Raw genomic sequence first — 25,125 nt, 5'->3', positions numbered from 1 at the left:
GTGTGGAACCCTTTACGGACTTCCCCGAACCAAATAATCCGGCAGCATCAGCAGTAAACTAGGATCGGGGTTCGGACACTTACCTCCCCGCAGGGTCCGCACTGCCCACCGTATGGAGAAGGAGACTGTACCCCAAACGGGACAGTCAAGGCTCCCAAACGCTTCAAGCTACAGTGACTCAACTAACAAGAGAGTTCCGGGGGCAAAGCAACCTGGGTCACTACATTGGCACTGATACTCCTGGGACCGGAACCAGCATACCGAGGGTCCATGTGAGTAGAGACTGTTAAAGTCAACCTGGTGTGGTTTCCGTCATTCTGCACTTTCACATCTCCCAGACACTGCGGTGGGCCCAACACCAAAGCTGCCGTTTACCATCAGCTCTGGGAGTACCCACGTCTAGCAGCAGCGGTTTCCATCCTTAACCGCAACCCGCAGGTGGCGTCACATGACAAAAACTTTCATCCCCTGTAAATAACCCCCATTAACAAAAGGGGCCCAGGGCACGGAAACGGGCAACAGCCAACAGAAGTAACATTCCCATATACAGACATTGCCTGGGACCGAGTACCCTATTCACTGGGTACTACACCTGCACTTGCAGGGGGTTGGACCCGATGGCCCTTGAGGTCCCTTACAACTCTACCATTCTATGATTCTAAGTGTGACCTTAGCTGAGCACAATGCGTAAGTAAGGTCCGACTCCAGTGTCCAAACATCCATTCACAGATATCAAAGGACCCAGGATAAGTCATGAAAGTATTCCTCACACTATCCATCTACACCAGACTGAAAAGTAGATGTGTGGCGCCCTGGACAAGCCAGGGGCCACAGGTAACAACACACACACACCCCCACCCCCAGCAGGTCACAGCAGTCATCTCCAGTGAGACCTGATTTCCTCCCTCGGGTTCAGACAGACACACCAGGTGGGCAGAGTTAAGGAGATAGGCACGCCCACCGAGGAGTCTAGCTGGCCTGAGGCAAAAACCAGCTCAGACAAGTCCAGGCAGAGGAAGAGAGAGGAGGTCTGCAGAGAGGCGGACACAGACTGGGGCCTAGGTTGGAGCCTAGGTTCCTCGTATAGCCAGTGAGGCAGACGGTAGTGGCCGTCTGAGGGAGCCGGGAAGACAGTCTTGGTGGAACCGTAGGTAGCCGGGGTTGGGCGGTGGCCCACCGGTACTGAACCGGGGAGCCAGCTGGAAACCGGAGCGCAGGAGGAGCGTACACGAAGGTGCAGGAAAGGACTTACACTACCAAACTGGGTCAGGGGAAAAACACCGCAGCCGCCTGTGGGCCCCGTGTATCCAGCCGTGTGTTTTACCAAGGACTTTGCATTCATCATTGGCTGAGTGAGTACCACCGTGCCATGCGGCACAGCGCTGCCCCCGCGACCCTGCACCTCACCAGGCCCCGTAACCCGCCTGCCATCCCTAACCCTCACCGGGCCCCAGGACTACCAACCCCCTACCCACGGAGGGTAAAAACAACAATTGCGCTGCTCCCTGTCTTCGCTCCCGGGATCCCCGTCCAGAGCAGCGGTGGTGTCACAACCTCACCACAACCGTGGGTGGCGTCACGGACAATCAAATCCCCAAAACCAATCCCCTTTTCACTCACGGGCGAGGAGCGCCGCTCGAGGCCCCGGATCCGGCCCGCCGCTCGAGTCATCGAGCAGCGAGCAAGCAAGCTGCAGCAGCGCCGGACCCGAGCAGTGGGTGAGCACAGCACCCTCCCCGCCCGCGACAACTTGGCGTCACGAACAGGATCTTACCGCTCTGCCGTCTGGTAGAGGTGCGCCTTGTGACCGCCGGAGGTGTCCGGCCGAAAATTTTGAGAAGCCACCATTTTGGGAGCGAAAAGTCCCCGCTCGAGCATCTTCCCGAGCAGTGGAGGCGCGAAGGCCGGAACCCCGCCCCTGTAGAGGAGGAGCCGGAAAAAGACTAAGGGGGACGGATGGCGTCTGGCCGCATGTGAGCCGCGGCAGTGGAAGCAGGGACGCCAGGACTCTGCAAGTATTTGGTTCCTGGAGCACCACTGCACGAGATGTCCCGTCCGTCCCGTACCGCTGATGATGATGGCCCTGGCAGTCCGCCCGGCCGCAACGGAGATGACGACGGCTCCGGCAGTCCGCCTGGCCGCAACGGCAGCGAAATACCCGCTCGGGCAGCCTGGTGATGGACTGGGGCAAGGGGTGCTGCCCATTTGCTTAGGGGCAGCATCAGGGCCAGGTTGCTTGGGTGGGTGACTGAAGGACCCGTTCCATTGTTATTATTAAAAGTGTATTGTTGTTGCAACGGTTGAAGTGATATGCCTCCCGTAAGGGAAGTTTTATGAAAAAAATGCATGCGTGAAAATGTTTTAAAATGTTTTATTCTTTTTCAGTTCGTGAAAAATAAAACCGGTGATGGACGGGCAGCCCGCGGATGGTCTGCATTTTACTAAGGGGGAATGTGGCGCCCTGGACAAGCCAGGGGCCACAGGTAACAACACACACACACACACACCCCCAGCAGGTCACAGCAGTCATCTCCAGTGAGACCTGATTTCCTCCCTCGGGTTCAGACAGACACACCAGGTGGGCGGAGTTAAGGAGATAGGCACGCCCACCGAGGAGTCTAGCTGGCCTGAGGCAAAAACCAGCTCAGACAAGTCCAGGCAGAGGAAGAGAGAGGAGGTCTGCAGAGAGGCAGACGCAGACTGGGGCCTAGGTTGGAGCCTAGGTCCCTCGTGTAGCCAGTGAGGCAGACGGTAGTGGCCGTCTGCGGGAGCCGGGAAGAAAGTCTTGGTGGAACCGTAAGTAGCCAGGGTTGGGCGGTGGCCCACCGGTACTGAGCCAGCAGCGCCCTCTCCGCCCGCGACAGATGACTGATAGGGTGTATGCATTATATTGATTGGAAGGTCAGATTTTTGAGCAAGCAGCATGAATACAACAAAAATTTGGATTTATCAGACCAGGCAATGTTTTTCCACAGCTCAGTGATATGTTTTGTATGTTTTGTTCTCTTTGCCTATTTTTTTTTTCCTTTCTGGTTTTCCTAGATAGCAGTGGCATTTAGACTCGTGGTCTGATGTTATGGCCATCTGTGCTAATGATTGACAAATTCATTTGTACAAATTATTTGCACACCAGTGCTGTATTCAGCTACAAGTTACATGACTGTGCACCACCTGTTTTCAGAACAATTCTTGATATGTTCGCCACAGGTTATTTACATTCATAGGATCCACTGTCATTGGATGTTTTCTTCAATCATGACATTCTCAGCATATATATTGACCCTTTAGCATTTAAAAACTCAACTTTTAAAAAAGTCATTCAGATGACTCAATTTTTCAATTCCAATGTAAAGTCATACTGAAACTACTAACATTATTTTATGTTACACTCTATAGTTATGGGTCTCCTTTACATACAGAGAAGCTCCAATCATAAAATGGCCAGTGTCTCAAATAAATTGGCCATTCAGTGTATAATACTGGTAGATAAAAAAAGACTGAACACAAGACCTTCACAGCCGTCTACACATCATAGAGGAGATTTAATGGCACCTTCTCCCCATTTACCTGATGATTCTGAGAAACATCGGGATTTTCTTGGTTACAGTCCTGTGGAAGAAGAGGACGGGGACATCTCTCTGGTGCTGTCCTCTCACTGGATAGAACTGGAGGAAACACATACAGGAATTCAATCTTTACATACAGATAATTTTAGGCCGTGTGTATTTAGCCCTGTCTATTACCTAGTGATGTGAGGGGCTGGGGACCCTCCATCATGATGTTTTTGTACAGATCTTTGTGTCCTTCTAAATACTCCCACTCCTCCATGGAGAAATAGACGGTGATATCCTGACACCTTATAGGAACCTGACACATACAATGATACCGTCATCCCCCGATCCCTTCATAGCGTTACTGTATAATGTCCCAGCATTCCCAGCAGTGTCACCTCTCCAGTCAGCAGCTCAATCATCTTGTAGGTGAGTTCTAGGATCTTCTGGTCATTGATGTCCTCATGTATCAGGGGGTGAGGTGGAGGTCTCGTGATTGAGTTCAGGGGTCTTCCCCATCCCTCAGACACAGGGTCCTGACAGCGCTCACTAGAGGTCTTCTTCACTACTGTGTAATCCTGGTTATGGAGAGACACATTAATAAACCTCACTACAGACATTTCCAGAGTCCTCACCTCTCCAGTTCTGTCCATCTGTTATTCCCATAGATAAGAATGATGTAATGTGACGTCATCAGGATCTCTCACCTCTCCAGTAATCCGGAAGAGGATCTCTAGGGTGAGGTGTAATATCCTCTCCGTGTCTCTATTCATTCTTGACGAGTCAATCAGGAGAATTCCCTTAGAAAGAAGATCTCCACTGAGAGGATCTGATATTGTAGGGACCTGAATGAGGCGAAGATGACAATGTAACATCATAGACGTCCATTTAAACATTACAATTACTAAAGATAATAAGGAGAAATATGAAGGAGTATTCTCTCTTGTCGTATGGTCTGGCACTGTCTTGGCCATTAATGAGCTGTATTGAATATATATTAGATCAGGGTTTACAGAGACTGACAAAGGACAAGTAGCATAGAAATGGAAGATGAGAGGTTTCATGAATGTGTGCAATTTTACCCACAGATGTGAATATGCTCCCAATTATGGATATATCCATGGGTTCTGAAAAACTAGAATTATAATAGAAAAAATATTTTTTTACTTTGTCCAAGCTACGTGTATTGCCCTATGGGTCAGGTGCATTTAACCTATTCGTTGCCGGGCCATCAACTGTCGCGGTCACGGGCAGCCTAGCCCGGCTCCATTTCCCCGAGGTGTACAGAAGATGGCAGGGGAAGGATGTTGGGGGTAGTGGTGAGGTGTTTGTCGTGACGCCACCTGTGGTACGCAGCCAGGGAATGGGCCGCCGCTGCTGTTGCTGTTCTCCGGGGGTGATTGTAGTAGCAGCCAGGGATGGTATCGCTCTCCACAGTTAGAGTGGGCCCCGGGGAGGATGATGAGGGGAGTAATAATGGCGGCGGTGAGCGGCAGTACGGGTAATAGAGAGTCAGAGTCTGTGGCTGCGGTTCCAGGATGTTTACTGACTTTTGTACGATGCTGCTCACCCAGGTAATACCGCTCACTTGCTATGATGGACTCTGTCGAACCGGAATCCTTTTAGAGATCAGTCCGGTTTGGTGTTCGGTAGGTTTCTCCTTGTAACTCCTCTCTGTGGATTCCCTAGCTTGAAGCTACGAGGGGACCCCGGGTTTCACAAGATGTACTCTTGTCACTATTTGCAGGTGCCGCGATTCTGGTGTGGGGTCCGGCTTGAAGCGAGGCCCCGGATTCTATATGGCACTGTGCTGTCGAGCGCTGTGTGGTCAGGGAAGCTTGAAACTTTCCCCATCCAGACAGATTCTGGAAAACCAACGTGAAGCATAATCTTCCCTAGGGTCCTGCCACCCTGTGGTGCATCGGTTCCAAGGGGAGCAGGTTCACTGTCCCCACGGCAACCATGTGAACTTTCTCCTCGTTCCCATCGTAGCACCTGTGAGGCACGTCTACTCCACTGCTCTCCTGCTGGAGAACTCCTCTAGACTGTTGTGTTGGCTCCTGACTCCCCCTGCTGGATGCCTCCCAGGTTCTAAGCTAGTGGGACTGGGGCCCCTGTTAAGGGCATCCTGTAAATGCCTCTCTGTCAGCGACTCGTTTATTACCCTAGCCTAGCCCAGTGGGAACAGGGCAACCTGGTGTGTATTGAGTGTGTAATATAGTGAAACCGGGACTTACCTCCTCAGGAACCGGGTTTAGCATTACACCCAATGTTGGGTGCAATACTCTGTCTGTACTGCTTAGCGTGGCTCCTGTGAAGCTTCAGTTGCCACAGTGGCTGCACAGAGTGAAAACATTGATGCATCTGCATTTAACATCAATATGCCAGTGGAGGCATAGAGGGAGACATGTGCTGATTCAAATGAATTAGTACAAAAATATAAAATAGCAAGGTAGAGGGTGTTAGAGAAGCCATTTTTGTCTTGGTCCTCAGTTAGTTCATAAATTCGTTATATTCCACATATGGGTTTTTGAACCGGTTATGCAATCTTGGAATGAGTAATTGATGTTCTATTCCACATCTGGTATCTGCTATGATGTTCTATTCCACATCTGCTATTTGCTATGATTATCATTAAGACTCTGGAATTGTTATTCTTTTGTTTATATGCTCCTCTTGACATATGACGTTTGTATGACAAGGTTTGATTGATTACATCCTTTGAACGCTTTTTGTTATATCTCTTTTGGCCTTGAAACATTTATCCTTTCCTTATGTGGTAATATATCCTTTGAAGCCTGGAAATGACTATATTTGGTATATATCTAAAGTTGTGTAATCATACCACATGTCTCATATTGCGTAATCAGCTTGGAAGGTATAAGAAACCTCCCGATTCCATTAAAGATCAGAGTTTTATTTGATATACTATAGACGTGTCTGTCTTGGTGTGTTAAGCTTACTCTCACAACTGGCCGTTCCGTCCGAACTACCTGAGAGGAAACAAGAGCCCGGCTTTAACAAGGGTAATGAATAAAGTGAATATAGCACTTTATTCATTACCCTCTACCTTGCTATTTTATATTTTTGTACTAATATAATTTATAGTTTGGCTATTTTCTTTATTGGGTTGTAGTTGATTTTTCAATAGCCTTTTTCCCATTTATATATGTTTTGAGATATTGATGGTGCATTGTCATCATTGGGTATCATTTCTATATATCTCTTATAGCGACATATTTTTGGTGTTAATGTGTTTTCTCTTTTTAAATCATGACGACAACCAAAAACATCCAAAATGACCGTGATCAAAAGTTTACATACCCTGTTGATTTTGGCCTGATAACATGAACAAAAGTTGACACATATGGGTTTGAATGGTTAATAACAGTAACATCCTCACCTGTGACCTGTTTGCTTATAATCAGTGTGTGTGTCTGGATTGTGAGTCATGCGGAAAGAAAAATAATTGTTAACGGATCTACAAGAAAAGATAGTTGAACTGTATAAAACAGAAAAGGGATACAAAAAGATATCCAAGGAATTGATAATGCCAGTCAGCAGTGTTCAAACTGTGATTAACAAAAGGAAAATCAGAGTCACTGTGAAAACCAAACCACGATCAGGTAGACCAACAAATATTTCAGCCACAACTGCCAGGAAAATTGTTTGTGATCCAAAGAAAAATACACAAATAACATCAGCTGAAATACAGGACTCACTGAAAACTAGCGGTGTGACTGTTTCAAGATGCACAATAAGGAGACACTTGAAGAAAAATGGGCTGCATGGTCGAGTCGGCAGAAGAAAGCCATTACTGCGCAAATGCCAAAAAGTATCTTGCCTACAATATGCCAAATGCACAGAGACAAGCCTCCAAACTGCTGGAACAAGGTAATTTGGAGTGATGAGACCAAAATCGAACTATTTGGCCAAATCCATAAACGTTACATTTGGAGAGGTGTCAACAAGCCCTCTGATCAAACGAACACCATTTCTACTGTAAATTGGATTGCTGATGATGTGGGGCTGTGTGAGCTACAAACGAAACTTGGTCAAAGTTGAAAGAAAGATGAATATGGCACATTATCACCAAATACTGAAGGGAAATTTGCACTCATCAGCCCGGAGGCTGCACATGGGACGTACTTGGACATTTCAACATGACAACGATCCAAAACACAAGGCCAAGTCGATCTGTCACTGGCTACAGCAGAACAAATTGAAGGTTCTGGAGTGGCCATCTTAGTCTCCTGACCTCAACTTCATTGAGCCACTCTGGGGAGACTTCAAGAGCGCAGTTCGTGCAAGAAAGCCCAGGAATTTACAGGAACTGGAGGATTTTTGACAAGTAAAATGGACAGCTTTACCATCTGAGAAAATAAAGACGAGCATCATCAACAACTACCAAAAAAGACTTCAAGCTGTCATTGATGTTAGAGGGGGCAATACACGGTATTAATAAGTGGGGTATGTGAACTTTTTATCAGGGTAATTTGGATTTTTTTTTTTGTCATTATGATTTAAAAAGAGAAAACACAGTAATTTGACAATAAATTGCTTCACTTAACCACTAACCATGAGTGGAAAAAAAGATTTTCTGTTATCATGCATATTCTAGGTAAAAAGGCCAAGAAAGCAAAAAATCTAATGGGGTATGTAAACTTTTGAGCACAACTGTACCTTCTCTTCATCTACCTGATGATCCTGACGAACATTGGAATTTTCTCCTGAACAGTTATTTGGAAGAAGAGGACGGGGACATCTCTCTGGTGTTGTCCTCTCCCTGGATAGAACTGGAGGAAACACATACAGGGACTGAATTCATTCTTTACATACAGATAATTATAGGCCGTGTGTATTTAGTCCTGTCTATTACCTGGTGATGTGAGGGGCTGGGGAAGCTCCATCATGACGTCCTTGTACAGATCTTTGTGTCTTTCTAAATACTCCCACTCCTCCATGGAGAAATAGATGGTGACATCCTGACACCTTATAGGAGCCTGACACATACAATGATACCGTCATCCCCCGATCCCTTCATAGCGTTACTATATAATGTCCTAGCAGTGTCACCTCTCCAGTCAGCAGCTCAATCATCTTGTAGGTGAGTTCTAGGATCTTCTGGTCATTGATGTCCTCATGTATCGGGGTGTGAGGTGGAGGCCCTGTGATTAGGCTCTGGGGCCTTCCCCATCCCTCAGACAGAGGGGCTTGACAGCGCTCACTAGTGGTCTTCTTCACTACTGTGTAATCCTGGTTATGGAGAGACACATTAATAAATCTCACTACAGACATTTCCAGAGTCCTCACCTCTCCAGTTCTGTCCATCTGTTATTCCCATAGATAAGAATGATGTAATGTGACATCATCAGAGTCTCTCACCTCTCCAGTAAGCCGGAAGAGGATCTCTAGGGTGAGGTGTAATATCCTCTCCGCCATCTTGTCCTTGTCCTTTTCCATCCTTCGTGGGTCAATAAGGAAACTTCTCTTATATAGAAAATCTCCACTGAGAGGATCCGATATTGTAGGGACCTGATTGGGGAGAAGATGGCAATGTATTATCAAAAAGAATTTCATGTACGTAAGGATACAATTACTAAAGATAATGAAGTGAACTGTTAAGGAAATCATCAGATTATTATTGTTTTTGTTTGAATTTGTTATGGTATAATAATACACTTGACATTCTGATTATATGAATACACCCCCTTATGATATTGGCAGATTACCATATGTATGAAGACATTACATCGTACATAACACATCTACAAATAGCGTTTGATACACATAGAAAAACATGACTTTGCATCTTCTACACTTACATAAAATAATATTAAAAAGCCCCTAAAACGTATACTAGAATAAGATAAGTGTTACGGGGTTGGCAGCTTAGGAGGAGGATAATTCATACAATCCCAAGTGCAACCCAGGGTCCACCGTACTATAGATGGAATATAGCTGCTAAGAGCCCAGGGAGCTGAATGAACAACTACAGACTTCAGTATATTTTGGTTCGAAATAATAAGGCGCAAATGGTCTTTGTTATTTTAACAGTAACATCAGCTAACAGAAAAACAAATACAGCAGAGCCACTTAGATGAATCTGCACAGTGGCACCTGCCACAAATAATAACGTGCAGTGCAGCAATACGCTTAACCAGCCCTGCTACACAGTAGAGGGGAAGCAGCCTAATAAATTGCCATGGTAATCCCAACGCTATCGCAGCCGGTATATATGTGAGGAACAGCGGAAGCTTAACGACGCTTAACCAGAGTGGTTGCCTGCTTAATACTACTAAGTAGCGGTAAATAGAAGGTGGTGAGACCTGTCTAACCAACTCTAGCGCCGCAAGCCTATTAAACGCAAGATTCAAGCGACCTGCCGAACACCCACTCCCCACAAAGGCAATTAAAGACTGAGCGCCATCCAGCATCTTAATATAACCTAAGCACCACCCAGGCACAGCTCACCCCCAATCAGCGTAGGAGTCGTCCAGCGGCCAATCCAGGGATGCCGAGTCACCAGAGCAGCTGACATCCAACAGCCAATGAGAGGATGCCACGTCACACGCATGCGCAGTTACCCGATTTCCAAACTTAGACTCTGGCAGAGAAGATTCAGCTTGCGCATGCGCAGTGGCCGTTTTCCACACTAAAGGCCCCGTCACACTAAGCAACATCACTAGCAACATCGCTGCTAACGAACAACTTTTGTGACGTTGTTCACAAAACAGCGATGTTGCTAGTGATGTTGCTGTGTGTGACATCCAGCAACAACCTGGCCCCCGCTGTGAGGTCGTTGGTTGTTGCTGAATGGCCTGGGCCATTTTTTAGTTGTTGCTGTCCCGCTGTGAAGCACAGATCGCTGTGTGTGACAGCGAGACAGCAACAACTAAATGTGCAGGCAGCAGGAGCCGGCTTCTGCGGACACTGGTAACCACGGTAAACATCGGGTAACCAAGAAGCCCTGTCCTTGGTTACCCGATATTTACCTTCGTTACCAGCCTCCGCCGCTCTCACTGTCAGTGCCGGCTCCTGCTCCTTGCACGTGTAGCAGAGTACACTTCGGGTAATTAACCCGATATGTACTGTAGCTAGGAGAGCAGGGAGCCAGCGCTAAGCGGTGTGCGCTGCTCCCTGCTCTCTGCACGTGTAGCTGCGTGCGCTGGTAACCAAGGTAAATATCGGGTTGGTTACCCGATATTTACCTTAGTTACCAAGCGCAGCATCGCTTCAGTGCGTCGCTGCTGGCTGGGGGCTGGTCACTGGTTGCTGGTGACAGCTCACCAGCAACCCGTGTAGCGATGCTCCAGCGATCCCTGCCAGGTCAGGTTGCTGGTGGGATCGCTGAAGCGTCTGACTGTGTGACCTCTCACCAGCAACCTCCTAGCAACTTACCAGCGATCCCTATCAGGTTGTATCGTTGTTGGGATCGCTGGTAAGTTGTTTAGTGTGACGGTACCTTAAGGCTCCGGCGGCTGAACAGCCACCAACAACACAGAGGTGGATTCGGCCAAAAGCTGTGAACAGCGCCAAGGAGGAGCTGCACCTACAGAATGTGTCTCGGGAAGTGAAGAGACAGGGGGCACCCTGACCCTGATCTGAGAAGGAGGACGCCTCTGGCGGACAGCCATAACAATAAAGACTGTAAGGGACATACATCATGCCAATTACATCACCTTAGCAACCATTTACGTCATATGGCTTAAGATTTAAGTCATACTCCAAAGAACCAATCAGTATAACGCACAAACAAGGGTGTAACCAATAATGTTGGAGTGTATTGACTTGCATGTTAAAGCTTTTCAATATATATGACCAGCAGGCATTTAACTATTGGGGAATCAGAGCAGCCTCCTTTCTTCCATCCATCGACAAAAGTCACTGGCACGTGGTTCTTGGCTAATGGCCACAACACGAACCATGAAGAATCATTTGAAGAAAAGGAGAAAATTCCAGCAACTCCAGGAGAGAGTAGATTTTCTTTAAAAGCAGATTCTTTATTGATAATAAAAATATTCCATCAAGGCAAGACAAAAATGGAAAGGCAAGATAGAGGAGCTGTTTCCTACGCGTTTCAACCTAAATAGGTCTTAATCATGGAATGCCATGATTAAGACCTATTTAGGTTGAAACGCGTAGGAAACAGCTCCTCTATCTTGCCTATCCATTTTTGTCTTGCCTTGATGGAATATTTTTATTATCAATAAATAATCTGCTTTTAAAGAAAATCTACTCTCTCCTGGAGTTGCTGGAATTTTCTCCTTTTCTTCATGTGTTTCCACCCAGGTCAGGGTGTTTCCGTGCACCAGAGGTAAGGTTTGGGAGTGAAGAGGGGAGAGCTGAAGTTTTCCTCTCTTTTTTTGATGAAGAATCATTCTCTCTTCTCGTTAGCCACTAATTGTCTTTGTTAATTACATTAGAGCAATAATTACCGAAACTGAAGAGGAACTCCAGCATTATTGCAACATATTTTAGACCAGTGGTATATGCATATTTACCCATAGTCCTACGGGGATTACATTACCATTAAAAGGAGGGATCATACACAACTCTGCATCATTACAAAGTGAGGCTGATATATTGTATGATTGCTCTATTAAATATTGTAGAGAACAAGATAAAAAGTTTTGTGTGTAAGCATATAAGATAAAAACACAGACTTCACAATACAAGCAAATTTTACCTAAGATTATTTTAGGCAAAAAAATAAAAACATAAAAATAAAAACACACTTGTTACAATTGCATCCACAACTACCCGTACTTTAAAACTATCACAATATTTATCCTGAATAGTGAGTTACAAAAAGAAAATAAAAAGGAAAAAACAACAATGCTTAACCCCTTCACCCCCGAACCTGTTTTTACCTTCTTGCTCAGGCCAATTTTTGCAATTCTGACCAGTGTCACTTTATGATATTATAACTTAATGGATCCCTGTGATTCTGAAACAGTTTTTTCATGACATATTGTACTTCCTGTTAGTGGTAAATTTAGGACGATATATTGTGCATTTATTTGGAAAAATAGTGGACATATGGAAAAAAAATTGCAATTTTTAAACTTTTAATCTTTATGGCCCAAACCAGAGATGTTTTACAAAATTTAAAAAAAAAAACAAAAAACGATTTCCCATATGTCTACTTGACATCAGCGCAATTTCTGAAACATCATGCTAGTATAAAGTATATTGGCCCCCACCCTAGGCCCCATACTGGTATATATGGATCTTGTTGGAGATGGGGGTTTCTATTCCCTCAGGTAGCAGAGGATGGTTGGAGACAGGCTACTGGGAGTAATGTTTGGAACAATGAGAAATGCCCAAATGATTCAAGAGTAGGGACATATTTTTGATAATGTGACTGATCTCTTATTTGACGCATTAAATGTAGAAACAACATATACAAAACAGCTGATTGTTATAACCAATCAGCACTCATCAATGGTGCTAGACTATCTCACTGCCTCACTTCATTAACCCTGCAGGACTCAAGCAGGTTACACATGATATAGCCCAAGCAGAAAGACTAAAACGGGAATATAAAAAAGCATTGGATGATCTGCCTTTCCCTTCATGGCTCTCATGGTTAAATCCGTTTAACTTGTTCAAAGGTGTGGGAGGATGGATATGTGATCCAAGGAGCGTTTGTAATATTGGTAATTGCAGTACTGATTAAGTTGTTTGTGATACTTGTGAAGAAAATTCTAGGAGCGAAATGTAAATGTTTTTCAGGAAAATATAACATCAAAAATGATATTCCTGAAAAAGACACTAAATCACTCCATACTCAAGTATTGATTACAAACCCTCACCGTGGCCCTGATCCACTCCCACCTTGACTACTGTAACTCTCTATTAATTGGTCTCCCCTTAACTAGACTCTCTCCTCTACAGTCCATCCTTAGTGGTGGAGCCAGGGTCACCTATCTGGCTAACCGCTACTCGGATGCTTCTGCTCTGTACCAATCATTGCATTGGCTGCCCATATAACACAGGATCCAATTCAAATTGCGTGTTCTCACCCACAAAGGTTAAAGCTGATCTGGGCGTAGATACCGGGATTAAAGCAGGAAACATGGAGTAGAAGTTAAAGTCTTGGGTACTGGTTTAAATCTTGGACCCAAACCCAGTATTTCTGTTTTGTGCGGCACCCCCCTACATCTCCACCCTCATCTCTGTCTATCACCCTATCTGTTCTCTACAGTCTGCAAATGACTTTCGACTAACATCCACACTAACTCGAATCTCCCACTCCCGGGTCCAAGACTTCTTCCGAGCTGCACCAATCCTCTGGAACGTTCCACCCCAAGAAGCTAGGGCGAATCATAACTTACCTAGCTTCACACGCACCCTAAAAACGCATCTTTTTAGGGCGGCCTATCACACTCCCTAGCCGAACTAAATTCACATAGTTCCTCCACACCTTCTCATAATATAACCCCACGTCAAACTCCATTGCATCCAAATGCATCTCAAGGTTCTGGCCGACTGGTCCAGGCAGCCATTATCTATCCCTCATTTCCTTGAGATGGCTGGATTGTCATTGTAAATAAGCACGTGTACCTTGTCATTCTGTCGCGGGCGGAGGGACGCACTCGCCACGCTCGGGTCCGGGGCTTCTGCTGCTGCTGCTCGGTGGCTCGAGTGGTAGGCCGGACTTGGGGACTCGAGTAGCGCTCCTCACACGTGAGTGAAAAGGGATGATTTGTTTGGGGAGATAGTTCGTGACGCCACCCACAGGACGTGGTGATGACGGCACCACCGCTGCTGGTGACGGGGATCCCGGGAGCGATGGTAGGGAGAAGCTAGAGCGTTGTCCCCTCCGTGGGTAGGGGTCGGTGTTCCCGGGGCCCGATGATGATGCGGGGAGGCTGGATGGCTGGGGTGCAGGGTTGCAGGGGCAGCGCGGCGCGGTGCCGGATGGCACTGTTGTACTCACTCAGACAGAAAGTCACAAAGTCTCTGGTGAACCAAACGGCCGGATGGACGGGTCCCGTAGCCGGCTGCAGTGTCTTTGCTCTCCCCGGACAGGTGATGGTGGCTGTCTTTCCCTGCACCTGTGTAGAATGTGTCGACTCCGATGGTTTCCCAACGGCAGTCCGCTCCCCGGCGTATTGGTACCGCAGGAGCCCCTTTGCCCGCAGGCGCTGGCCCTTGGATCTCTAGCCTGTGGCCGTGGCTGTATATCCTCACGGTGTAGACTGTTGCCTTCTAGCGGGACTTGGTTGTTAGGAAACCCCTGGGGTTCCGGTCACTTTCGGATTTGACCATTGTTGGCGGCTCCAAGCCTCGTCGGGGTCCGATGGCTCTGCCTGTGTGCTTAACTTCACTCCGCTCCCCGGTTCGGTAGCGGTGGGCCACCGCCCAACCCCGGTCCTACGGTTCCGCAGAGATCCGCTAACTCCTGCAGACGGCCACCACCGTCTTCCGACCTTGCTGTCAGTGCCTGGGCTCCAACCAGACACTTGCAGTTTCTACTCCTCACACTTTCACCTCCAGAACTCAACTGCTGCTTTTCCCGCCTCCAGACCTGTAAACTCCTTGGTGGGTGGGGCCATCCGCCTGGCTCCGCCCCACCTGGTGTGGACATCAGACCCTGGAGGGAGGCAACAAGGGTTTTTGGTTGACTGGTGTAACTATCCAGGGGAGGGTGTGTCTATGGTGTTATGTCTGTGACTATCTGGCTAGTCCAGGGCGTCACATTCCCCCTTGGTGAAATGCAGACCGTCCGCGGGCTGCCCGTCCATCACCGGTTTTATTTTTCTGTAAAATATAAATTAACATGTAAACATTCAACATAAGCATTCTTTTCAGTTCTTCCCTTTCGGGAGGCATGGCACTTTAACGTTGCAAACGGTAAACATTTTTATTAAAACGGACGGGTTCATGGTCTTCCGCTCCCCCACCCAAGCAACCTAAACCTTGGTGCTGCCCCTAAGAAACGGGCAGCACCCCTCTTCCCCAGTCCTGGTCCAGGTTACCTGAGCGGGAACGGGTACAGTGTCTCGCACCCGGCTGTTACTTCAGGGGACCCCACGTCCAGGGGGACCCCTGACCCCCGGAGGATGGCCACCGGTCCTGGTGGTGGCCGGACCCCAGCCTGCGGGTCCCTCCTCCAATCTGCCTCTCCAGAGGCGGCACGGAACAGAAAACGGCCCACAAACTATTTACAAACCCACAAGTTCTTGGGTGGCCTGCTAGTTCTCGGCCATGTTCATGAGCAGTTTCTCATGTGGGCGGTAAAACACACAAAGTCCCCCCGGGGACAACTTGCCGGCAACGGCCGGGATAATCAACTGGTTGATGATCAGGTGAGACTTCAGATTGATTAGTGTTTATTCATTCAGCTATTTACAGAGTTAACATACTGCACCCCTAGAGGGTAGTTTCCCTATACCTAAGCGGGGGCCTACCTAGGTTAGGGCATGTGGACCTTCGGAGGACAGGGTCGCTAGTAGCGGGCAAGGGGATAGAGGAGATGACTGTTTCCTCTTCCCTTCTGTCAGATATAGCAAGTGGAGACCAAAGGGGGGGGGGGTATAGGTGCATCCCTGGGCGCTTGTTCGAGTGGCTCACTGGCGGGCGTTTCCGTCTCCATTTCTTCCACGTGTTGTGGGAACATTATCACCGGAACAATCACTGCACCGTTTTGCAGAGGCCAGTCTGCTGGAAAGTCACCCATCACTGTGTGGATCACCTCCTTCCCCTTTTCCCCGCTCGGCGTAGGAACTGGAACCTCATTTGTCACTCTCAAGGGGTGAGGGCATTTCTTCAGGTGGTTCCTGGAAACTGTAGTGGCAGTCCTCCCCTGGTCGCGACTGATCAGATAAGCCTTCTCATTCTCCCAATCAGTGGGCTGTATGACATACGGGGTCCATTCCCACTGGTCATCCAGCTTATGGGTCCTTCTCTTCCGCTTCAGCACTACATCCCCCGGCTCAAAGGGGACGGCTGACGCTCATTTGTTGAAGCGTTGTGCTTGTTTCTCTCGGCTCTGACCGAGATTCTTCTCCACATACTCTTGGACCTGTCGGTATTGGATTTGCCGCCGGGTTTCCCAGCCGGCAGTCGAAGGAAGGGCCCCTGGAGCCTCCAAATCCATTTCTAGATCCACCGGCAGCCGGCCCGGTCGGGCTCTCATCAGGTACGCCGGGGTGCATTTGGTAGAACTACAGGGGATGTTATTGTACATGTCTACCAGGTCAGGCAGCTTTTCTGGCCACAGGTTCCGCTCTTCCAACGGTATCACCTTGAGGAGATCAAGGACCAGGTGGTTCATCTTCTCACACATCCCATTAGTCTGGGCATAGTATGGCGTGGTCCTGATCTTCTTACAACCGTACAATTGGCAGAACTCTTGAAACACCTCTGCTTCAAAGGCTGAACCCTGGTCCGTAAGCACCCTCTCCGGGTATCCGTGCAGTAAACAGAAGTAGGCCTGGAATGCCCTAGCTGAGGTACGGCCGGTCAAATCTTTGATGGGAACAACCACCATGAATCTGGAGTAGTGGTCCACGATGGTCAAGGCATAGGTATATCCATTCCGGCTGGCTGTGAGCTTGACGTGGTCCAAGGCAACCAACTCCAGCGGTTGATGGGTGACGATCGGCTGTAGAGGGGCTCTTTGGCTGACTTCATCCTTCCTTCTCAGCGCACAGGGGCCGCACTCTAGGCACCAGGCCTCCACAGATTCTCGCATCCCACTCCAATAGAACCGCTCTCTCAGCAACATCTCTAGCTTTTTCCAGCCGAAATGCCCGGCACCATCGTGATATGCCCGTAGGACTTTGGGCACGCTGGCTTGAGGGACCACCAGCTGACGAACCTTCTCGTGAGTCTTCGGGTTGATCAGCCCTCGATACAGCTTCCCTTCGTGCAGGTATAGCCGGGCTCGTTCTTTCCACAGCCGCTGAGCCTCAGAGGGAGCTGCAGGATCCATTCCGGAAGAGCCCTGCTCAATCATGGTCTTGACCAGCTGGACGGCAGGCGCTTGGTCTTGGGCTTCTTGCCATCCCTGGCTGTGTAGCGGGTCCAGGTTCGCCTGTTGCTGTTTGGCATATAGTTTTTCGACCGGTGGCCGATGGAACGCGGGCAACTTGATTTCTTCGAGGTCATCGTCTTCCGGCCCCCCATCGGGCAGGTGGGGCATCCGGGATAATGCGTCCGCGTTGGTGTTCTTGCGGCCGGCTCGGTACTTAATAGTGAAGTCATAGTTAGACAGCCTAGCCACCCACCGCTGCTCCAGGGCGCCCAGCTTGGCCGTGTCCAGATGGGTCAACGGATTGTTGTCCGTATAGGCAGTGAACTTTGCTGCCGCGAGGTAATGTCGAAACCTCTTGGTGATTGCCCACACCAGGGCCAGGAACTCAAGCTTGAAGGAGCTGTAGTTTTTAGGGTTCCTTTCCATGGGCCGGAGTCTTCTGCTGGCGTAGACGATCAGCTTTTCTTTCCCGTCCTGGACCTGGGACAGGACTACCCCCAAGCCCACATTGCTGGCATCGGTGTAGAGGACGAACGGGAGGCTGTAGTCTGGGTACGCCAGGACTTCTTCCCCGGTCAGGGCCGTCTTCAGTTGGTGAAAGGACTTGTCATGCTTCTCCTCCCACACAAACGGGGGCCCAGGGGCCCTGCCACCCTTGGTCTGTCCCACGAGGACGTCTTGCATAAGTGCAGCCATCTTCGTATACTCCTTGATGAAGCGGCGATTAGTAGCCCACTAGGCCCAGAAACTGTCTCACCTCTCTCACCGTGGTCGGTCTCGGCCAGTCCTGGATAGCAGTGATCTTCTCGGGATCTGGGGCGACACCTTCTGCGCTCACCACATATCCGAGGTACTGTACCCTAGGCTTCAGTAGATGGCACTTGGAGGGCTTCAGCTTCATCCCATATTTGGCAAGGGACGCGAACACTTCAGCCAGGTGCTCCAGGTGGGCCTCATACGTCTGGGAGTATACGATCACATCATCCAGATACAGCAAGACAGTTTCGAAATTGAGATGTCCCAGGCAACACTCCATGAGCCGTTGGAAGGTTCCAGGGGCATTGCACAGCCCAAATGGCATGCTGTTGAACTCGGAGAGTCCCATGGTAGTGGCGAATGCAGTCTTCTCACGGTCCTCTGGTGCGACCGCCACCTGCCAGTATCCGTTGGTAAGGTCAAGGGTAGAGAAGAAGTTAGCAGTTCTCAGCGCAGCTAGCGATTCTTCAATACGGGGGAGAGGATAGGCATCTATATGCGTTATCTGGTTGATCTTCCGGTAATCCACACACATTCTCATGGTGCCGTCCTTCTTCTTCATCAGCACCAGTGGGGCTGCCCAGGGACTACAACTATCCCGAATGACCCCTGCCTCCTTCATGTTTCTCAACATGTCTTTGGTGCATTGATAATGTGCTGGTGGGATGGGCCTATACCTTTCTTTGATGGGTGGATGTATGCCTGTAGGGATATGGTGTTGAACCCCTTTAATCCTCCCGAAATCTAATAGGTGCTTGCTGAAAACTTGTTCATACTCCTGTACTACCCTGTGTGCCCCCTCTTTGTGATGCATGGGTGTGGCTTCAGTGCCTACATGTAGTTCCTGGCACCACTCTTCTAACTGTGCGGAGGGTGTATGGTTACTGGCAGGGGATGCTGAGGTAAGAGGGGCAGCTTCGTGAATGGTGTGAGGGTCTAGGGTAAGCAACTTGGCCAGGGTAGCGTAACGGGGAAGCCTAACTTCTTCCTCCCCACAATTCAGCACTCTTACAGGCACTCTCCCTTTTTTGACGTCAACCACCCCTCTGGCCGCCATCACCATGGGCCAGTGTTCAGAAGGCGTGGCTTCCACCATCGCCGGGTAGTCGCGCCCCTGGGGGCCTACTGCTGCCCTGCACCAAATCATCATCTCACTTCTGGGTGGCACTACCAAGGGGGCCACATCCATCACCCTTACTCCGCCACTCTCTCCACCCGTTGAAGTCACTTGTTGCCGATATAGGAGGGCCCGGATCTCACGCTGCACAGCCCTCTGTCGGCCTTCTCCTGCTGTGGCGGCCAACTGTTGCAACAAACTCAGCACCTCACTCATACAATGCTCCATCACATTGGTCCCTAAAATTACTTTTGGGTTATGGTCACTGAGTTCATCCATCACCACAATCATTCCTTAGTGTTTTAACTCCGCACGTCCCACGGTCAGGGTCACTTGTTTGTATCCCACTTGGGTTAGAGGGAGTCCATTGGCCGCGACAAGGGTCAGGCTATGATCAGAGGGGGCAAGTTCGTCAGTACCCCAATACTGCTGGTACAGTGTATATGGTATAGTGGTTACCTGTGATCCTGTGTCCAATAGGGCCATGAGCGGGATGCCGTCCACTGCCAGAGGGATGATGGGGCAAGCTCCGATGTACCGGTCTCGCCAGTCGGGAGGGCCATTGGTGTCTACTCCTGTGGATTGGCCCTTGGCCCCAGGGGTTGCTCGTTTAACGGGCATCGCCTAGAGTAGTAGCCAGGCTTGCTGCACCTGTAACAAATAGGAGGCCCATACCGCAAGTCATTGGTCTTTCTCCGCTGCATCCAGGGGACGTCCTCCGGGCTGTCAGCGAGCTGAATCCTCCCTGGGGGCTTGACTCTCGTCGGATGCTGGAGTGCGGCGAGGATCTTGGCTAGGTCTCCATCCATGCGGCAGACCTGGGCAGCTAGCTCCTCCATCATCCCGACAGGCGCTGCAGGGGCCGGTAGAGCCGGGAGAGGAGGTACCACCGTGATGGGAGCGGTTTCATCCGGCCATGGGGCCGCCTCAGGAGCGTCTGACGTTGGGGCCTGCAGGGCCCTGATGGCCCGCTCCTTCAATACTGCAAAGTCCAAATTGGGGTGTTCCAGGGCCCACAGACGTAGCTGCTTGCGGTCTTCCGCAGACCCCAGCACTTGCAAGAATTGTTCCACTAGCATCTTATTGCTGTCCGCATCGTTAATAGTGTCCACCCACTTCAGTGTACGGAGGGCTGTTTGCAGGCGCAGGGCATAGTCTCATATTATCCGTAGGCCGCTGTCTACACTGATAAAACTGCATCCGCAATTCTGCTTCCGTGCGGGTCTCAAAAGCGATTTGGAGCTTCTCAAAAATGGTAGTCACTGAGGCCCGGTCCGCGTCGGTCCAGGTCTCCGTCTCCTGCTCATCCGCGCTGGTTAGCTGCCCTAGCACTACCGCTGCCCGTTGCCTGTCAGTCAAGAGATATAAATCGAGGACCGGGCTAATCTTTTTCCGGAACACCTGCAAAGCATCAGGTTTCCCATCGTACTGCGACAGCCAGGTAGCACTAGGTACGTAGGGCAGGGAGAACGGCATCACCTGGGCGACCGCTGGACCCGCGGCCTCCTCCGCTCTTGTGGCCGGAGCACGGGCTACCCAGTTTTCATCTGTGGGCGCCGCTGCGGCTGCTACCGCCACTCCTCCAACGGCTCCGTCAGGCGCAGACATCTTTTTCCCGTCCCCCCTTGGTTCTTTCTAGCACTTCCTCTTTGGGGGCGGGGCTTCACTTTCGCACGAGCGGGAAATTTTCGCGCCAAAGATGGCGGCACTGCAAATTTTTTGGCTGGACGCCGCCGGCGGGGACTGCAAGGCACACTTCTACCGGTTGGTAGACTGGTTCTATCCTGTTCGTGACGCCAAGTTGTCGCCTGCGGAGGGACGCGCTCGCCACGCTCGGGTCCGGGGCTTCTGCTGCTGCTGCTCGGTGGCTCGAGCGGTAGGCCGGACCCGGGGACTCGAGCAGCGCTTCTCACCCGTGAGTGAAAAGGGATGATTTGTTTGGGGAGATAGTTCGTGATGCCACCCACGGGACGTGATGATGATGGCACCACCGCTGCTGGTGACGGGGATCCCGGGAGCGATGGTAGGGAGCAGCTAGAGTGTTGTCCCCTCCGTGGGTAGGGGTCGGTGTTCCCGGGGCCCGGTGATGATGCGGGGAGGCTGGATGGCTGGGGTGCAGGGTTGCAGGGGCAGCGCGGCGCGGTGCCGGATGGCACTGTTGTACTCACTCAGACAGAAAGTCACAAAGTCTCTGGTGAACCAAATGGCCGGATGGACGGGTCCCGCAGCCGGCTGCAGTATCTTTGCTCTCCCCGGACAGGTGATGGTGGCTGTCTTTCCCTGCACCTGTGTAGAATGTGATGACTCTGATGGTTTCCCAACTGTAATCCGCTCCCCGGCGTATTGGTACCGTAGGAGCCCCTTTGCCCGCAGGCGCTGGCCCTTGGATCTCTAGCCTGTGGCGGTGGCTGTATATTCTCACGGTGTGGACTGCTGCCTTCTAGCGGGACTTGGTTGTTAGGAAACCCCTGGGGTTCCGGTCACTTTCGGATTTGACCGTTGTTGGCGGCTCCAAGCCTAGTCGGGGTCCGATGGCCATGCCTGTGTGCTTAACTTCACTCCGCTCCCCGGTTCGGTGCCGGTGGGCCACCGCCCAACGGCAGTCCTATGGTTCCGCAGAGATCTGCTAACTCCTGCAGACGGCCACCACCGTCTGCCGACCTTGCTGTCAGTGCCTTGGCTCCAACCCAGACACTTGCAGTTTCTACTCCTCATACTTTCACCTCCAGAACTCAACTACTGCTTTTCCCGCCTCCAGACCTGTGAACTCCTCAGTGGGTGGGGCCAACCGCCTGGCTCCGCCCCACCTGGTGTGGACATCAGACCCTGGAGGTTGGCAACAAGGGTTTTTGGTTGACTGGTGTAACTATCCAGGGGAGGGGGTGTGTATGGTGTTATGTCTGTGACTACCTGGCTAGTCCAGGGCGTCACAATTCCACCTTATTGTAAATTGTAAGCTCTCACAAGCAGGGTTGTCTTTTTTCCCTCAAATTATTGTATTTTCTATAACTGTTACTTGTTTGGATATGATCCTCCTGAATTGTAAAATGCTGCGGAATATGTTGGCGCTATAATAAAGATTATTATTATTATTATTATGACAATGGCTACCACAAAGAGATGCAGATGCATACTATGTGACAAGGAAACCTTAGTGGACCTGGCAGACTGCGCCCACTCCGAAAATCCCATGGAGTTAACACAACCACAGTCAACTAAATGAAAACTTTAACACTGTGTAAAACACTCATAGGTATGTAACATATATCATATAAACATATTACACATTTACACATGTTATAGACGGGAGATTCTGCTCAGGCAACCCAGATAATAAAAGGATCGGCACCGTGTTCTTGGAAACACTTTAACGGAAAACCACAGAATCAGGTCTTGCTCGAGGGTCACAACTCCTTTATTATAATAGAGTGTGTATATATTTTTATGAAGTATACAGAAATAGATTGCTACAAACATAACGGATTACATAATACAATGAATGCTTTATCATGTCTGACAAGAGTACAATTAGGCTATGTGCCCACGCTGCGGATTTACCGCAGATTTTGCCACGGATTTGCCGCGGATTTACCGCGGATTTCCCGAAAATCTGCAGCAGCGGCACTTCCAAGCCATTTCAATGGCATTTTGGAAATGCTGTGTCCATGCTGCGGATTTTTCCGCTGCGGATTTGCCGCGGATTTTGATGCGGAAAAATCTGCAGCATGTCAATTATTTGTTGCGGATTTTGGTGCGGATTTTGGGTATAGAATGGGGAAAAAAAAAAAGAAATCCGCATCAAAATCCGCGGTAAATCCGCGGCAAATCCGCGGGTGCGGATTTGCCGCGAAAGTCGCGGATTTTCATGCAGAAAAATCCGCAGGTACATTCTACCGTGGACACATAGCCTTACAGGATTTTGTAATTTGGCAGAACATGGACATTCTTTGGTTCTGACCTTGGCAAATAACTATGAGCAGAAAACGGAATGAACAGTATTCTAAAAGGTCAAGGGAGTTAAAGGAAATATCTGTTTTTTTTGTATGTCTGAGAAATATTCGGAAAACAGATCATTTCCATGAATTATCTGTTTTACTCCGTCTTTGTCTATGCCCCCTATGTTCTGCCAAATGGAAAATAGTTCAAGACTGCATATGAGAATAGAATATGATAACTGTTCATAAACAGACACAGATGACAAGATGGCTGAAACTAACAAAATAGTGTCCTCTTTAACAACATCACAGGAGGGATTGGCGGCTACAGAATGTACATCACAGGAGGGGCTGTGAGCTACAGTATATACCCTATTTTTTGGACTATAAGACGCACTTTTTTCCCCCCAAATGTTGGGGGAAAGTGGGGGGTGCATCTTACAGTCTGAATGTAGAGCTGCGGGTGTGGCGCCCCTGACTTGGTCAGGCACCACTGAGTACTGCACCCATGCTGGGGAAGCACAATACAGGTGTTCCCAGAGGCTGAATAGGGTGTGGACACACAAACACTCAGTAACCAGGGACATGCACACTGCTAGAGGGGGCCCCTGAGCAGACTCAGAGGGGGGGCGTGGCACTCGCCTCCCAGCTAGTGGTGGGTGGTGTCACTGGGAACAGGGAGTGTACAGAGGCTGATAGTGAGAGGAAGAGGAGGAGAGAAGTCGCGTCTGGTGAGGGCAGAGCAAAGTGAGCAGAGCCCTTCCAGACACTGCACCAGTTCATGGCTACTGACGGGGGAGAAAGGGCTACCTGGTAGTGCCGCCCGAAAACCACCTAAGGCCGGAGCGCAGAGAGGTGGCTGAGTACGGGGACTGCCAGGAGACCCTGCCCGTACGGGTTACAGGTTCCCAGAGCAGGGGCCCATTCAGGTGGCCTGCTCAACCTGCTGGTTGGGGCACTTCAGACCCTCACCATAACACCACAGAGTCCGGAGTCACGCAGCAACGAGGGGGCCCATAGGCGACAGAAGGCAGCAGCTAGAATCGTCTGGTCCACGCTGCAAACAAACGGGCCAGAAAGGGTAGAACGGCGAATGTGACTTCCCTGGGTGATCCCAGCAGGACTGCAATTCGGGGTCACCTCAAAACACGAGGGCTAGGAAGGTGAGTCAGCAGTCACCCCTATTTCAGCCAAAGGGATACCTGGTTCTTCCTGGTCTACCACAGCTACGCCCGGGTTACTCACCCTGCCACCTGATGTGAGTAAAACCCCTGAAAGAAAACTTTGCTGTTTGTGTGAGTCATTCTCAGCCCTGCCCGGCCCGACAAGACCAGGCCGCAGCAGCGACGCCCAGCCCGGCCTGCCAAGATCCGTCCGCAGCAGCGACGCCCAGCCCGGCCCGGCAAGACCAGGCCGCAGCAGCGACGCCCAGCCCGGCCCGCCAAAACCAAGCCGCTACAGCGACGCCCAGCCCGGCCCGCCAAGACTAGGCCGCAGCAGCGACGACCAGCCCGGCCCGCCAAGATCCGGCTGCAGCAGCGACACCCAGCCCGGCCCGCCAAGACCAGACTGCAGCCACGCCAGGCTCGGCCCGCGAAGACCAGGCCACAGCAACGCCAGGTTCGGCCCGCCAAGACCAGGCCGCAGCTACGCCAGGCTTGGCCCGCCAAGACCAGGTCGCAAGGCCATCTACCCCGGCCTGCGAGGCCAGAGCAGACAGGAACCAGGTCCCACGTCCCCGCGGGAAGAAGAAGACCCAGAGTTTCTGAAGTTTAAGGC

The 25,125-nt window shown here is 50.0% G+C and overlaps 1 protein-coding gene across 4 annotated transcripts in view; it reads right to left on the bottom strand.

Annotated features, from left to right (window-relative positions):
* LOC142311971 (uncharacterized) overlaps positions 1–25,125 on the bottom strand; it is a 240,593-nt gene that overhangs the window by 71,026 nt on the left and 144,442 nt on the right. For 2 of the 4 annotated variants that reach the window (XM_075350834.1, XM_075350835.1), the window contains 8 exons: positions 8,937–9,086; positions 8,628–8,807; positions 8,431–8,554; positions 8,235–8,347; positions 4,259–4,396; positions 3,950–4,129; positions 3,744–3,867; positions 3,568–3,665 (listed from right to left, as the gene is read on the bottom strand). In XM_075350834.1, coding sequence (XP_075206949.1) covers positions 3,568–3,665; positions 3,744–3,867; positions 3,950–4,129; positions 4,259–4,396; positions 8,235–8,347; positions 8,431–8,554; positions 8,628–8,807; positions 8,937–9,014 — 1,035 coding nt within the window. In that variant the 5' untranslated portion in view covers positions 9,015–9,086. The remainder of the gene's footprint in view (positions 1–3,567; positions 3,666–3,743; positions 3,868–3,949; positions 4,130–4,258; positions 4,397–8,234; positions 8,348–8,430; positions 8,555–8,627; positions 8,808–8,936; positions 9,087–25,125) is intronic. The other 2 variants (XM_075350836.1, XM_075350837.1) reach the window with 2 other exon arrangements.

Source organism: Anomaloglossus baeobatrachus, chromosome 5 (assembly GCF_048569485.1).
Source record: "Anomaloglossus baeobatrachus isolate aAnoBae1 chromosome 5, aAnoBae1.hap1, whole genome shotgun sequence".
In the NCBI taxonomy this organism is placed as follows: Eukaryota; Metazoa; Chordata; class Amphibia; order Anura; family Aromobatidae; genus Anomaloglossus; species Anomaloglossus baeobatrachus.
The sequence above is the reverse complement of the archived record's forward strand: the minus strand, read 5'-3'. Positions and strand labels throughout refer to the sequence as shown.